This window comes from Balaenoptera acutorostrata, chromosome 3 (genome assembly GCF_949987535.1).
Source record: "Balaenoptera acutorostrata chromosome 3, mBalAcu1.1, whole genome shotgun sequence".
NCBI lineage: Eukaryota > Metazoa > Chordata > Mammalia > Artiodactyla > Balaenopteridae > Balaenoptera > Balaenoptera acutorostrata.
Genome location: NC_080066.1, coordinates 153,075,368 through 153,091,855, shown reverse-complemented (window position 1 = coordinate 153,091,855; position 16,488 = coordinate 153,075,368). Strand labels below are relative to the sequence as shown.

The following is a 16,488-nucleotide window of genomic DNA, read 5'->3' as shown; positions in this document are numbered from 1 at the left end:
CCTGCATTGGCAGGCAGATTCTCAACCACTGCGCCACCTGGGAAGCCCTGTTTCTATTCTTTACAAAATATTTTGCTATTACAAAACAGTGCTACTATGAATAATCTTGTTCATCCCTCATTGTGGACGTTTACAAGTGTCTTAGGTCAGATTCCCCTAGAGGTGGAGCTGGGACGTGAATTCAGGTGTGTGTGTGATTTACTGGGGGAGGGCTAAGGGCGGGAGGGAAGCAGAATGGAAAGGCAGAAAGAGCCAAACAAGGATTGGTCCCGGGAAAATCAAGCCAAAGCCTGACAGAGGGCGGAGCTTGGACAGTTGTCCCACCTTGAAGCAGGGAGGCGGGGCTTTTAAACTTCCGGTTCAGGCAGTCATTGGCTTCGTGGTCATGATTGTGGGAGGAGCTTGTCAGGTGGTTGCCTTCCGGCCGGAGCACAGCTCAGGAGAAGACAGTGTGGGGTGCACTGGCCGCAAAGGAGACTGGGCAGGGCGGCAGCAGCGCCTACCACAGCAGGTGTATCTGCAGCACAGCCTCGGAGGTGGACCTGCAGGGGCAAAGCATTGATGCATTGCGGTGTGGATAGACATTGCCAAATTGCTCTCCATGTGGGCTGTGTCGACTTACATTCCTACCAGCAACATCTGAGAGTGTCTAGTTTCTGCACAATCTCACCAAATTAGTCTATTATTAAACTTTTGGATTTTTTGCTAATCTGATGGACTGAAAAATGCTATCTCAAAGTAGTTTTCATTTGCACATCCCTTCGACTGAGAAAAGTTGAGCCTATTTTCATGTGTTTAAGAAACATTTGGGGCGGTGGGAGCACCTCCGCTCGCCACCTGGGGACCCGCGCCGCGCTCCCCGACCCCGCCCACCCGGCGCCCATCCCCCGCGCTCTCCGCTCGCCGGGGTTATAATTGCCTCTCACCCCCGAGGGGTTATTTCGGGGGTGGTTGGAGGTGGCGGCGGAGGCGAGGAGGGGAATTTCCTTGTGTTTCCTTTCCCGGGAGGGGGGAGCGGCGTCGGAGGCCACGGTTTCCAGGGTCCCTACCTATGGGAGGAGTACTTCCTTCTTTCTATTGACATCAAGCTTGGCCATGGGACTTGACCAAAGTCAATGGAAGATGAGAAGTGATATAGGTCATGTCTAAGAAGAAGCTTTGGAAGCCAATGCATGAATTTACTTTTGCTCATTTTCCTCTGCCACAAGAAAAACAGGTCCCAGATAAAGGCTTTTTCTTTTGCCAGGATTCCAGAATGAAGAAGATACCTGTAACCAACCCAAAGTCAACGTAACAAAAATGAGAAATATATTTTTGTTCTAGTAAAACAGTAGTTCTCAAAGTGCTATCTTTTGAGCCCAAGACCCTTTAAGGGTTAAAACTATTTTAATAATAATACTAAGTTCCTTTTTCATTGTGTTGACAATTGCACTATGGTTCATAAGGGATGGTGGGGAAAACTGCTGGTGCCTTAGGAAAAATCAGTGCAGTTCCTTCAAACTGTGCTCTTTGTCACCATATATTTATAGTAAACAACAAAAATTATACTTGAGAATGTACTTGATGAAGCAATGAAACATTAATTTTTAAAAATCTTGATCTTGAAAAAAAAAGGAAACATTTGGGTTTTTTTTTTCTGTAAACCGTTCATATTCCTTTGCTGACTTTTCTTCTAGGGCTATTGGTCTGTCTTTTCTGTTTCTAGGCGCTCTTTAAATATTATGGAGATTGGTTCTTTATCATGATATGAATTGCACTTATTTTTACCATTTTGTCTTTTGTCTTTTTACTTTGTTTAAAGTGGTTTTGGCCAAGCAGAGGTTTTTGATCATACGGTTGGTTGTTTGGACAAGTAAATGATATGTTATGTAAAACACCTAGAATGATATCCACTACTTGGTAGGCACCGAATGGATGTTATTTTCCTTCCCTCCCTTCCCCTCCATTCTATGCTTTATCCAACTGTGCTCATTATCCTTCCTTAAATATGGCCCATGCTTCCCACCTTCACGCGTTATCTTATGTTACTTTTCTTATCTGGAATGTCTTCCTCCTCATTTTGAACTGTGAAATTCCTCCCCATCTCTTAAGCCCCAGCTCAAATGTCATGGTGCTGCTTACATCCTAACTCCTGTACCTCTGTTAGCCATCAGAGTCTGCCTTGGATCCTAGTAATATACACACATTGATCATGCTTTTCCTGAGCCTCAATTTCCTTATCTATAAATTGGAGTTGCTGGGGAAAATAGAGATTTATTTTTATTACAAAATAATGCATGTTTACTGTAAAACTGTAAAAAAAAATCTTTTACTGAAAAAAATCTAAAAATATGGAAACATAAAGTTTAAAACTGTAGTTACACATACATAGGCATTCACATCCCCAAGGGGCAGCCACTGTTTACAGATCCTTCCAGACCTTTCCTATGCCTATATAAATACCTGTAGGGGGAGAGAGAGAGGTTTTTCTTCAAACAAAAACCTGGAAGTATTACTGCCCATATTATTCTGCAACTTACTTTTTTCATTCAATAAAATAACATGAATAAGATGATGCATTTGAAGTAATGCTTCAGTGCTCTATCCATGGGAGCTGTAACTATTCTATGCACCTTGCAGTGATGTTTTTAAACTTTCTTTTGGCAGCAGAACACTTAGCAAACAAAATAGTATGTGGAAGCCCAGTTGTCAATTAGATAGAGTGGAGCCACCAGGCTAAGGTGAAAGTGGGTGGGGTGGAGGGTGCAGAGCCCCTCACCCACTCGTCTCCCCATCACTGTTTGAGAACCTTAGTGAGTTGGGCAGAATATGGGGACACCATGTTCAGCTGAGTGGCATTATCATGGGTATGCACTGTCCAGGGAGTTTCCACTCAGGTCTGAAGATCCCAGCCAGCTGGGATGGAAGATTTTCTTCCCAAATTGGTTGAAAGAGCCGGAGAGTCCTCAGGCCAGAGCACATCTTGGTGGATCATACCCAGTGGCTCTTCCTTGGCTCCATGCTGGTCTGTGATGGAGTTTTCATTGGTCCATGAAGAAATGCAAAAAATAGAGTCAATGAGGTGAGATTTCCACGAAGTTAAGCTTATTCAAATATTTCTTATTAGCATTGAAATGTCTTTTCTTTCATAAAGTTATGGTGGTAATAATTGGCAGTTGTGCGTGTGTGTGTGTGTTTTAATGTCTTACCTAAATAAAAAGTTGGCAACTTTATGTTGGTCCCCTACATTTGTTTCAAAATTTTACTGATCCATGAAATCCTGAAGTCTAGAGAGATGGATGTTGCAGTCCATTGTGGCAGCTCTGCCAAGACCTCCTTGGAACAATCCCAGAGAGATAATCTTGGGCTAGGCGAGTCTGAGAACCGCTATCCTTTAATGAAATCGAAGCAGTTCTTCCAAGGCTGAGAGTGGACAGAGCCCCGCTCTGGGCACTTTAGTCAAAGATAGTCACCTTCCCAGTGAAGCTCTCACTTGCCTCTGTTGCTACCACTCTCTAGGAGCCAGAGCTGAGCTGAGGGCCTGAAGCCCTTCACACATGGGGTGGGGGGGGCCTCCTTCACTGTCCACCTCCCAGGACTGGTCTGGGGTTTATGAAGGGAGATAGCTGACTCTTTAGAGGGGTGTTTTCAGTGTAAGACATAGGGCCTATCAAAGAACCAAAGCTTCCTTCTTTACTTGGCTGTGAGCCTCTCAGAAGGTAGGACTTTTTGATTTCTATCATTTAATCCGAAATCCCCATCACAGCAGTAGATGACAATGGATTGAGCTCAGAAGGCTGTGGTTGTTAAAAATGTATTGACACCAGATTAGTAACTTGGCCTTTTATATGTAAGGATGCTTGGGCAGTATAACAAGATATTTGGGGTGTCCTTTATTCCTCTTAGATGAAGAAGAATTTTTAGTGGCTTGGGGAGAGGTATTTTGTCTGAACTATAGCTAGCACTTTCTTTTCTTTGTTCATGTGATTTTAAAGTTCTGGCATAGTTTTCAACTTGTGACCACTTATTTGTATTTTCAAAATAATCACATGGTGTCACTGTTCCTCTTGGTCCTCATCATAGCCTGGTGAGGTGGGTGTCACTATTCCTGTTTTACTGATTAGGAATCTGAGTTTCAGGGGATCTCAGTGACTGGTCAAGTAGGAGGCAGAACTGACATCTGCCTGTCCTCTCTTCTCTGTACAGACAGGTCCTTTCTACAACTAGGGAAGACATTTTTTTTCTTCTCTGCAAAGTTAAACCTTTGACCCTTAAGGGATTTGAACTCAGGAATGTTGGGGCCATTTGCTTTGAGTTCCAATTAGAGAAACAAGTGATGGCAACAGTAACAACAGTGACAGCAAACCACCAAGAAAGAGCCCTTTGAGTTTCCACCTTGACCAGATTGGAGAGCTCTTTGTCAGCATCAAGTTCAGAAATGTCCCAGGTGGTCCGGGCAGAACCTGAACTACTCCCTTCAGCTCCCTGGGGGCTCTGTGATGCTGACACTAAGCTGAGCCATGGAACCAGCTTGGTGCCACCAGGAGGAGACTTCCACCGACCCACCAGCTCACTTACCTCTCACTCTTTGGCGAACTCTTGGAAGCCATTGGAAGGATTGTGTTTTCTGCTGCAGCTGGTTGTGCTGACCTTCTCCTCGGAGTTAGGAGCAGGTGCCTGAGGGTGGGGCCCCCAAATCTGGTCCATTACAGCTCCCAGAGCTTCTGGGGTGGCTAACGGGCCCTCTCTCTCACTCCAGCCCTCAGACTTGGGGAGCAGGCTGGGGCATGCTTGGGGCTGTCAGGGTGAGTATTTGCTGCTGGTCGCACTGGAAGAAGAGCAGTGGTGAAGCTCACGGGAGCCAAGTCCCAGGCCAACAGGGCTGGGGAAGGGCTGGAAGGTGCCCAACTCTGACACCTGTGCTGGTCTGGCTCCTGCCAGGAAAGGATGAGAGGGAGATTGCTCATGGCCTGGACACCCGGGGCCAACAGAACAGGGGTAGGGATGATGGAGGGAGAGGGTCCCAGGACCCACTTGGGCAAAGAATCCAGTGGAGAGGCTAGGGGTGGGACCTACTGGAGGAAAGAGCGCCACCCCAGGCCTGAGCAGAGGCTTCTAGGCTGAGTTTCTGTCATGGTCTGGGCTGCTCTGTTGGGTGGCACAGGAGTCAAGCTCTGCTGGGTTGGAGTCCTGGGGCCTGATTTACCTGTTGTATAACCTTGGGCAAGTAATTACTCTCTCAGCTTCAATGTTTACAATGTGCTCACACCCACCACAGTCCAGACACTGTCAGGTATACAGTGGTTCATATACATTTTGACAGTGAGAGAGTGTTTACAACAAGGCTGCCTTGTAGAATGACCTGCCTTATAATAAACACATAAAGAACCGTTCAAGTTTATGAGCAAACAACTCAAATAGTTAAGATATCAAAGGACATGAGCAGAAAATTTTCACAAGTGGTAAATAGATGTATGAAAAAAATTCAACCTCAGAAATGATAAAAAAAGGTAGCTAAAGCAACATTGAAGTATCATTTATGATGATGATGATGATTATGAAAAATTAATAATACACTATGCTGGCGAGGCTGCACTCCGAGTGGTACATTTATACAGCCTTTTGGAGAGCAGTCCTCCAGTGTATACCTAGAGCCATAAATGTAACCTCTGATATGGTCATTCTAGTCCACAGAATTAATCCTAAAATAATAAGCCTTTTCAAAATGTTTCTTATAAATATTTTTCAAATATACAGAATAAAAACAGTTTAATGAATCCCCCTATACTAAAGGAATATTTTAACTGAAGAAAAAAAGCCATATGAGTCAGGATGTCCACAGTTAAAAATTAAAAAAACAATCTAAGTATGTAACAGGAAAATGTCTGAATAAATTGTGATTCATCTTCAGATAGACTACCTTGTAGCAATTAAGATGATCAATATGAAAATTGTGGAATTGTATAAAGTACGATCTAATGTTAAGTGAAAAATCAGAATTTAAATGGTATCTGCCAGTGATGACAATAGTGTAAGAACATATACTTGAGCAAAGGTTGAAAGGAAATATGCCAAAGTATTTGCCATGTTGGGGTAGGAGGATGATGAATTCATTTTTTTCTCCTTGAATATTGTTGTTATATTATTTTTACAATAACATTAATCAGAGGGATATTCAGGGCTCCGCCCCTGAATCAATCTGTTAACGTGTATTTGCTGGGCACCTGTTCCACAAGCAATTTGTATGAAAGGTTGTATTAAGAAGTGGCAAGAAGCAGGCACAGGACTCAGTTTTAGGGCAAGGGCTGGTCCATAAGAGTCTCAAACTCTTCAGATGTCAGAGCTACATGGGACCAATCTAACACCTTTATTTTGCAGTCGAGGGCCCTGAGGCCCAGGGAGGCTCAGTGACTTGCCCAGAATACCCAGCCAAAGCCTGGCAGTTCTACAAAGGGGTAGGCACTCCCACCGAACTAGCCAGCTGGCCTTAGCCCTGTTCCCCTGTCTCAGGGCACCTCCATTTTCCTGGAGTTGGCAAGAAGGCAGCCAAACAGAGAACACTCTTCTAGCGCAGAGGCGGGGGTGGACGTCCTGAACAGGAAGGGCACAGAGACACTGTTCCTGGGATGCAAACCGCACGCCCCGGTTGTCTCCACAGGACCCTGAGTGGGCTCAGCCAAACACATGCCACCCAGCAGCACGTGGGGCTGTCCCAGACTGTCCGACTTTATCTGGCCACTGCGGCCAATGGCCAGCTGACCTCCAATGCCCTGCCCATGGGGCCAGGCCCTGAGCGGAAGCATGGTGCCCAGCAGGCAGCATATCTGGACCATCCGTCATCCTCCTGGGGTAAGGACACCCTGGCTCCAGGTCCTCAAAGAGCAGGACATCTAAATCTTGGATCTCCTTCTCCCCACCTTTGCTTCCCCCTTCACCCTCTCAGAAGGGCTAAGTTGTCACCCTGTCTCTTATCTTTTCAGCCAACGTACAAAACAGTTGTCAAGCATCTGCTTTGTGTCGGGCTCCAGGAGTCCTAAACCAGCTGTTGGAGACTTTGCCCCTTTGAGACACCTAGACCTTGATTGCTCCATTTCTGCCCCATCTGTCACCTGTCCTGCCTTTGCTTCCTTCATATCCAGTTGTGAACCTCACCTCCCTGGCGCTGGTCCTTCCACCTCATCCTTCCTGCAAACCCCTTGTTACCTACAGCGGGGCCTCTGCTTCCCAGAGGAGAGAGCTGAGCATCCCTGAGGATTCAAGCCTCTGCACATTCTTGCTCGTTGCCCAGCAATCCTTCCCGGTGTGCCGGGACACTTTCTCTCATTCCTCAGAGCAGCTACTCCAAGCTGCCCGCACCTTCCCCAGCCCCATCCCATGGCCATGCTTTCCACTCCCCAGAGTCCTCACCTTCCTACCCATTTTAAAGTGTGCACATCAGTGATGTTTAGCATATCCACAATTTTGTGCAACCGCTATCTAATTACAGGACATTGCCATCACTGCAAGAAGAAGCCCCACGCCCATTAAGCAGTCACTTCCTTCCCCGCTCCCACCCTCGCCTCGGCCCCTGGTCCCACTAATCTACTCCCTGTCCTTATAGATTTGCGTATCCTGGACATTTCATATAAACGGAATCATGCAATACGTGGCCTTCTGTGTCTGGCTCTTTCACTTAGTGTAATGTTTTTGAGGTTTATCCATGTCGTGGATAGCATGCAGCAGTGTCCTTTTTATAGCTGATGACCTTTCTTGCCGTCTTGAAAAGGAAGTGCCCCTCTTCTTGTCTAAGGCACATCCCACTGTTTCTTGACTCTTCTGGAACCCTAGGCTGTCACTTGCCCTCCCCCTCCCCCGGTTCTCCTCCCCCTTCAACCTGTCCCCCACTCAGCCCTTTCCCTAGAGCATATACAGTTACTTACAGCTCTCCCATTCACACACACACACACACACACACACACACGCATGGCTGTTTCTCCACTTCCCTCTGCCTTCCTTTCTATCTCTCCTCCCTTCACAGTCAAGTCTCCATAGACCTTTTGTACTTCCCTTCTCAACCCCTCCGCCTGCTGGCTTCCCCGCTGGGCCCCCTATACAGAATGAATACCCCTCCTTTGTATTTCCACTGCCACCACTTGTGTTAAGTGAAGCGACCTCAGCTCACGCTGCTGCAATGACCTCCCAACCAGTCACCCTGTCTCTCCATCCACCTGCACACCCCAGCTCAGATGGCATTACCCTCCCCCCACTTCCTCTTTGATCTCTCACTGAAAATTTTCAATGATTTCCCACCGCCAACTGAATAAAGTGCCCTATCCTTGTTCTGGCCATTAGGGCCTCCAAAACCCGACTCTAATCATTCTTTCAGGTGTTCTCTTGGAAAACTCTCTTCTCTGGCAAGTCTGAGCTACATTCTGTTCTCTGCCCTTTGGTGCAAAGCCCAGCTGCAGCCCTTGCTAGCTGTGTGACTTGGGATGCAACCTATCCTTCTCTGAGCCTCAGTTTCCTTAACTGTCAGATGGAAATATTAGGTCAGATGTAAGAACATTGCCAACATTCAACCATTTTAACCTACAAAAATGGCAATTTCTAGTGGTTCAACCTAAAATAATACTCAAGAGGTTTAAGAGTTATTGTGCATAATGCATGAGCTCAGGTGCTGTCCTGTTGGCATCCCTCAGTAGATGTTGGGCTGTGAGCTATTACTCGGCCTCCACTATGGACCTTGCATCCAGGAGGTACTTAGCAAATGCCCTTGGGATGGATTCAACCCAGTCCCGTGGGCCTTTCTAACCAGCCTCTGGAGGTCACAGCTGTGCCTCTCAGCCTTGCCCCCTGGACCCAAGCCCTCTCTCTGCAGGGCTGAATCTCACGGAGAAAATCAAGAAGATCAAGATCGTCTTCACTCCCACCATCTGCAAGCAGACCTGTGCCCACGGGCGCTGTGCCAGCAGCTGCGAGCGTGGCGACACCACCACCCTGTACAGCCAGAGCGGCCACGGGCATGACCCCAAGTCTGGTTTCCGAATCTGTGAGTCCATTCCCCGCTCACATGGTTCCTGGCTGGCCCTGGGGCTGGGTGCAGGGGTGGCCAGAAGGACAGGCCTGCCTTGGGCTGGAGCCCAGCTCTTCTGCAGGAAGGAGGCCGGGTGCTCTCATACCGTGGCTCCTGTGAGTTGTCTCCAATCACACAATGCTGAGTCCTCACCCAGCTCTGTCACATGTGACTCTGAGCAAGTCACACAACCTCTCTGAATCCAAGTTTCCTCCACAGAAAAGTGAAGGCGTTAACAGTGCCACTCCCCCCCAGCCCCCCACTCCCGTCCCATCCCCCACGTTACTGCAGGGTGGAGGAAAGGCAAGGCCTGTTATTATCCATCCTCCTTCATCCTCCCAGGCCTCCTGGAAAGTCCCTGCATTTCAGGGGGTGCCCGGTTCCCAAAGCCATCCAGATTTGGGGGTCTTGTTCCCCCTGCTTCCCTGTTGTCACCCAGCGGCCACATAGTAGGTGCTGCTGTGTTCTTCCACCACGTCACCTTGAGGTCGATGTTGTAGATTTCTGCCAGATCCCCTGCCTGAATGGAGGCCGCTGCATTGGTAGGGACGAATGCTGGTGCCCCACCAACTCCACTGGGAAGTTCTGCCACCTGCCCTCCCCCAATCTGGACAAGGAGCCTCCAGAGAAGGGGGTCCACCACAGGGCCTCGCCACCGGGCCCCTTGAAGCAGTCCACCTTCACACTGCCTCTCTCCAACCAGCTGGGTGAGTGTGGGGCTGGGAGGCGACCTGGGTAACCACGTAGGGTGGGTGCTGGCATCTTGATGGAGGGGACAGGAAGCTGTCTCCAGCCCTTGCTTCTCCTCTACGCTTAGCGCTCAGTTTCATTCCCTAAGTTTTTCTCTGCCCTTCCGAGTTCATCATTTTTTTTTTTTTTTTTTTTGCTCTTATCCCCTACTGGGTGCGATGGGGGAGACCAAAGAGTATGAGGGTAGGGTCCTGATTTCAAGGAACCCATGGTCCTGAACAATAGAGGGAGGATGGATGAGAAAGAATGGCATCATAAAACATTTTCTTTCCTCTGCCATTATTAGGTGCCAAATAAAGGGTACAAAAAATACAGAATTTTGTAGGAGATCAGGGGATGGAGAGCCCCAAGCCTGGGGAGTTCAGGGAAGGCTGCGTGGGGGAGGTGGACTTCACTTAGGCCTTAAACAATGGGTAGGCTTTGGTTAAGCAGAGGGGAGTGGAGGGCTTCCTGGGCAGAGGGAGTGGTGTGAACAAAGGCATGTAGCGGGGACCATGCAGGGTCTGTTGGGCTGGAGCTCGAAGGTTGTGCAGGATCATGGGGGGAGGTGGAATCAGGAAGGTAGTTTGGAAGTTGGTAATGAAGGTTTTTCAAGAAAAGGTGTGGAGGGGAGGAGTCTGTGCTTGGTCCTGTCCTCCCTGGGGTATTGTTCTAGGTTTTGAGTAGAGAGTGAAGAAATTGAGACGAGTTTTGGGGAGACACAGCCAGTGGCTCGCCTGGCCCAGGGCTGCTGCCACTCCTCAGAGGGTGGGGCCCTGTTTCCCCACCTCTGACCCCAGCCCCTGTGCCCAGCCTCTGCGAACCCCTCCTTGGTGAAGGTGCACATCCACCACCCGCCTGAGGCCTCCGTGCAGGTCCACCAGGTGGCTCGGGTACGGGGCGAGGTCGAGGAGGCCCCAGAGGAGAACAGCGTGGAGACCAGACCCTCGCCCTGGCTCCCCGCCAGCCCCGGCCATGGCCACTGGGACAGCAACAGCATCCCGGCTCGGTCTGGAGAGGTTCCTCGGCCACCACCCCTAGTGGTGCCCAGGCCTCCGGCACTGCTGGGCCGGTGCTACCTGAGTGCTGTGAACGGACAGGTGAGAATGCAGCTCCTGCCCCAGCCCCGGGGTCTTCTGGGACCACGACTGCTCCCTGCGGTGCCCCTCCTCCTTCCCTCTCTCCTCCTTGTTCTTAGGGAATGTGAATCTACAGGGTCTCCCATTCCCCACATGGGAAAACTCAGGGCATAAAATTGCCTGAGTGTAGAGGGGTTGAGCCTCCTACTTGGTCGCCACTGGGTACCTGTCAGTGCCAGGCACACAGAAGAGGACCCAAGAGAGGACCCCTCTGGAGGGGAACATGCGTCCTTGTGTCCCAGCAAATCCTGGGCTCTCCTGGAGCTGAGTGTAGGACTCCCGGTGCGTGGGTAGTGGGGCTATTAGATCTGGAGAGAAGGAGTTTGGTCTCCAGTTAAGGGTGGAGTCACAGAGATGTGAAATTAGCAAATGCAGGTTAAACCCCAAAGCCTTGGCGGTGCAAAGATAAGACACTCCATCCCCCCTACCTCCGGTGGCATCCTCAGTCGGTGATGGGAAATCATGTGTGCTTTTCTGAGTCCAGGCACCTAAGGATAGGGGCTAAGCCAGACCCAGGATGGTTTTTCCTAGGATTGCAGTTTGGCGTTTCCGGAAACCCCTCCTGGGAACTGGGGGAGGTAGGGAGTAGCCAAGGGATAGGGACCTCTCAGCTGTGGTGTCGCTGGGCATGGACCCTGCTCACGGGAGGTGGCCTTGGCATTCCCTGGAGTTTGATGGAGGAAATCCCAACCTCTGTGGGCTGGGAACATGGATGGGGGCAGTTTGCAGACTTCACAGAGAAGATCTTATCTGGATGTGTCCCTGCCACTCCCCTCCCAAGTTTAGGGTCTGGCAGAGTGGACTTTGGGTTTCACTGCTTCCTTCCGGGACAACTCCTCCCCTCTCCTCCCCTCCCTTGGGTGGGGGCATTCTCTGCAGGATGTGAGTGGTGAGCTCATGTCTCAGGCTTTCCTGCGACATCTCTGTGCACAGCAGGGGAGGGAAGCAGGTGATGAGTGTCCATGGCCTTTTTTCCAGTGTGCCAACCCCCTGCTGGAGCTGACTGCCCAAGAGGACTGCTGTGGCAGTGTGGGAGCCTTCTGGGGAGTGACCTCCTGTGCCCCATGTCCACCCAGACCAGGTGAGTGCTGGGTGCCAGGGTCCAGGGTTGTCAGCAAAGCTCTCCCCAGGCCTGGCCTCTGCTGCAGGCACCACCCCCTGCATTTCCCACCAGGGCCTCAGAGGCCAGGCAGGTAGAACAGGCTGGTAAACTAGGAAAGCTTTCCAAATCTGCCTTGAGTGTGCTTTTGGCTGGTGGCGGAGGCTCCTGACGGCTCAGACCCATTGCCAGGTGCAGCGTGGCCTGCCTGCTCGGTCTGATGGCCTGGAATGGGTTACTCTCTTTTGCCAGTTGTTCTTGCTCAGATTTTAGGAATTACATCCCATGCTGGGCCCTCTTCTACCCCTCAACCCCCTTCCACATACCCAGGTACCAGGGGCCCAGAGGTCTTGATTTAGTGACTCAGTGTTTCCCTCATTCTCTCCCTGGAGGGACCCCTAGGCCTCCTCCTCACCTCCTGTTTCCTGCCTTTCAGCCTTTGAATCAGTGTTGGGCATCTGTTCCAGAATGTCCTCGGCCTTGGGGTATGGGAAACTCAGCTCCCAGCCCTCTTTTTTTGTGGTGGGAAAACCTAACATATTCATTCATTCATTCAGCAAATACTCACCAGGTGCCTCGCCTATACTGAGCACTGAGAATTCAGGAGTGAGCAAAATGCCACTCTCAGAGGCATTGATCTTAAAGCTGGGAGGCAGGTGACAAGGTACCTATGCCTGAGTGTGGTTCCTGCCCGCTCAGCCTGTCTTCCTCTTGCAGGTCTCACTCCTGGGCTTGGGTCTGGGCCTGGCATGTATTTCTTTTGCCTGTCAAAAGTCAACTTGGTGAGTCAGCTTTGTGGGGGGCCTGGCCCAGAGCCCGAAGTGGGGAGTGGCAGGGCTGTTCCTAACTTCAGACTCAGCTGTGGAGCAGTGACCATATTCTCCAAACTAAAAATAAATGTGGACAGTTTCTCAGTGTGATAGAATTTTTTGGTGAAGCACCAAAGGGTAGTATTAAGCTTTCAGGCTTGAGCATCCAATACATGGCAGGTACCAGTCCCAGCTCTGCCTGCTGACCTCTCTCTGCCCCATCTCCCATCTGTGAGATGGAGACAGTAATAGTGCCAGCCTCGTAAGGCAGCTGTGGAGAGTAAATGAGATGGCACCTGTACTTAGCATTAGGTCAGTAAGTGGTAGCTGTTATAATTACTGTTAGAAGTATCCCTCCAAGAAGGGAAGAGAGACTGGACCCACTGCCCCATTGGGAGGAGTGTGTGGAGCTGCTCAGCATCTCCCCCTGCAGGCCAAAGGTGTTTTCACCACTTTTCTTCCTCCTGGTCAGACCCACCCTTGAGACTTCCATATCCCACACTCCACTCAGCCAACAAGTATTTTCATCGATGAAATACCCATTTGAAGTACCCATAGTGTGTAGGCCTTAACAGTGGAGAACAAGGTAGAAACAGTGCCTCCCCTCTCCAAGCTTACAGGCTGGTGGCGGAGGGGGGCGCAGACAGCAGAACTGGGACCACCTTTGTGCAAATTAGAGAAAGGTGCCCCTTCCACGTGTTCAAAATAGTCTTTATAATTAGACAAATCCAGGATGCCAATGATTCTGTTAGATGTGGTGCTTTTGTGCAGTGCACAACCTGCACATCTGTACACTGAGGGGTAGGAGATCCTTCCCCAAACTGGTGGATCAGGGAAAGCTTCTTGTAGAGGTGACATCCAGGATGAGGTCTGAAGAATTATTAGAGTAGGGCTTCCCTGGTGGCGCAGTGGTTAAGAATCCATCTGCCAATGCAGGGGACATGGGTTCAAGCCCCGGTCCGGGAAGATCCCACATGCCGTGGAGCAACTAAGCCCATGCACCACAACTACTGAGCCTGTGCTCTAGAGCCCACGAGGCACAACTACTGAGCCCACGCGCCTAGAGCCCGTGTTCCACAACAACGGAAGCCACTGCAATGAGAAGGCCCTGCTCACTACAGCTAAAGAAAGCCCGCGGGGCTACAAAGACCCAATGCAGCCAAAAATTAAATAAATAAATAATTTATTTAAAAAAAATAGAATTATTAGAGTGGGCCAAAGAGATGGGAAAGAGCTTAACAACCCAAGGAAATTGCACAGGCAGGTGAGATGGAGAAAGTGAGAACATTTCCTGGAGCACAGCACACCCAAGGCTGAGCACCCACCCTCCCACCCCTTCCCTGTCCCCTCCTAGCACCACCCCTCACTGTGTGTAGCATACCTCAGCAAGCTGGGCACCAGGGTGCAGACCCTGGAATGTTAGGCATTCCCCACACTGAGCAAGAAATTACAAAGGGCAATGTAAACATTTAAAATGCATTAAAGTGCAGCTGGGCATTGTAGAGAGAAGGGGCAAGATGCTGGGGAACCTTGTTTGTGTTGACAGGTGCCAGACACCTAGCTACAGGCCCAAGCCTGGGGCCGGGGTGGGGAATGTTTCTTTAAGTAGGCAAGACAGGCAAGCTACTGTGCCAGACTCTGGAAAAAAAGGCGAACTGCTGGGGTAGGTTTGGGAATGGTTAGCAAGACAGGCATACTCCTGAGTTCTGGAACATTCTCAGCCCTGGTGGCTCTGCCCCTCTGAACCTCTATTTCTCTTCTGATAAAATAAGGCTGTGCCCCTCAGGGAAGGGCTTTGTCATCCCCAACAAGGTGGTCTAGTAGGATCAGGGTGTGAGGGGAGTAATGAAGCCAGCAGCGGGGGGGAACCATGTGACTTCATGGCTTCCGCTAAATCACCTTTGGCTTCTGAGGCTGTACAGGACTGTTGAAGATGGTCCCTGCAGAGTGCTGCTGTTTCTGACATGGGAAAGGACTGCCTTGAAGTCTCAGTTACATGGCACAGACAAATCCCTTTTCTTCCAGAAAAATTCCTCAGTGCCTTCTTTCTCAGGGAAATGGCTCAGAGAGTCAATCTAGGCCAGCCTCTGGTCCCCCCACCTTTCTCCCTTCACTCTGAGTGACAGATGCAGCTGACCTGCCAGGACCTGGACTGAGCCACATCATCCTGACCCCTGGGGAGTTATCAAAAGTCGCAGCTCAGAGCTTCTGCAGGGTCTGGAGAGCACACAGTTCTCCAAAGCCACTTTGACTGAGGCCACATTTTTGAGTTTTCATCCGAGAAAGACAGACATCTGGGTTGACTGGAAAGTTGGCCGCTGCCCCATCTGGCTTGGCACTGGCTGTGTCAACCCCAAGGCCCCTTTGCTGGGGCAGGCCGGGCTGGCACACGGCGCGCGGCCCGCAGTGGTGGGTCGCGGCTGTTTGCCACGAGACCATCTCTCCGACTGCCTGGCGTAGGATGAGTTCACCGCAGAATCCAGGCCCCTCCCTGTGTCTCCAGGGAGAGCTGATTCTCTTGCTCTTCCCCTTCAAGGAATTCTGCATCTTTCTCTCTTAAAAACAATAATAGCTGCCAGGTACCGAAGTTTTACGCTATGCCGTGCTTTGCACCTACATGATCTCATTTCATTGTCACAACCAGCAGCAAGCTAAGGATCTTTATCCCCATTGGACGGAGGAGAAAAATGTAGCTCAGAGAGGGCTGAGGAACTTGTCCAAGGTCACACAGCTAGGACAGGGGAGCTAGGATTCAAACCACAGTGTGTCTGATTCTTAGGGGACCAGGATCTCCCTAATCATTCTGGGGAGGGGGGCATTGGGCAACCTGAAGACAATACAAATCAGGATGCTAGACAAGGATTTTACAGTCAAGAGGGTGCATCCCAGGACTGTATTCCACGTATACATGAAGGACAACATCCTGCCAGAAGATTGGATTGAACAGACAGGCAGAGCAGCAACCTGCAGTACAGGCCTGTATTAACAGAGATGTGTTGAAAGAAACATCCAGGGGTTGGGGGGAAGTGGGTAGGCTTGTTCCGTGTGGTTTCAGGGGGTGGGCAAAAGCCGATGTGTGGATGTTTCTAGTAGGCAGAACTCAACTGGAAACTGAGCAGTAGGGACAACTTATTAAAAACTGCAGCTGCCCAGCAATATAATGGGATGTTTCCAGAAGTACTGAACTCCCCGCCACGACGAGCATGCCTACCAAGAACAGGTGTGTGGAAGGTGTGGGGGAAGGAAATTGATTTTTGAGGGAATGTAGGTTTATATATACATCTGAAAATTTATTTGAAACTCTCAATAGGAGGAAAGCCTTGGTTTGGCTGGGTTTTGCCATGGCCGTTGCCCACAGGGAATGCTCCAGGTGTAGGTCTGTGATGCCAGCCCCTGGGGAGAGTGGGCATGTGAAGGTGATGTCTGAGGAGGCTGGAGCAGAGAACCCTAGGGCGAGTCACGGCAGCCTCGCTCTCATCACGTCCTCATTAGCGGCCCTTTATTCAGAGGATGTAATACGCGCCAAGCACCACGTTAAGTTCATTCTCATTTCGTTGCATCCTAACAACATCTCTAGGTGGGTGTTACTATCTTCGTTTTACAGATGAGGAAATTGGGCCTGAAACTCCAGGTCTATGTGACCCCAGAGCCCTGCTTCTAATCGCTCTGTAATCCCCTTCC

General features: G+C 50.0%; 1 protein-coding gene across 10 annotated transcripts in view; it reads left to right on the top strand.

The window, feature by feature from the left end:
* The window catches only part of LTBP2 (latent transforming growth factor beta binding protein 2), a 94,617-nt gene that overhangs the window by 37,210 nt on the left and 40,919 nt on the right, over positions 1-16,488 (top strand). For all 10 annotated transcript variants that reach the window (XM_057542654.1, XM_057542653.1, XM_057542652.1 and 7 more), the window contains exons 4-8: positions 6,638-6,828; positions 8,837-9,007; positions 9,532-9,738; positions 10,574-10,860; positions 11,878-11,980. In XM_057542654.1, the coding sequence (XP_057398637.1) occupies positions 6,638-6,828; positions 8,837-9,007; positions 9,532-9,738; positions 10,574-10,860; positions 11,878-11,980 (959 nt within the window). The remainder of the gene's footprint in view (positions 1-6,637; positions 6,829-8,836; positions 9,008-9,531; positions 9,739-10,573; positions 10,861-11,877; positions 11,981-16,488) is intronic.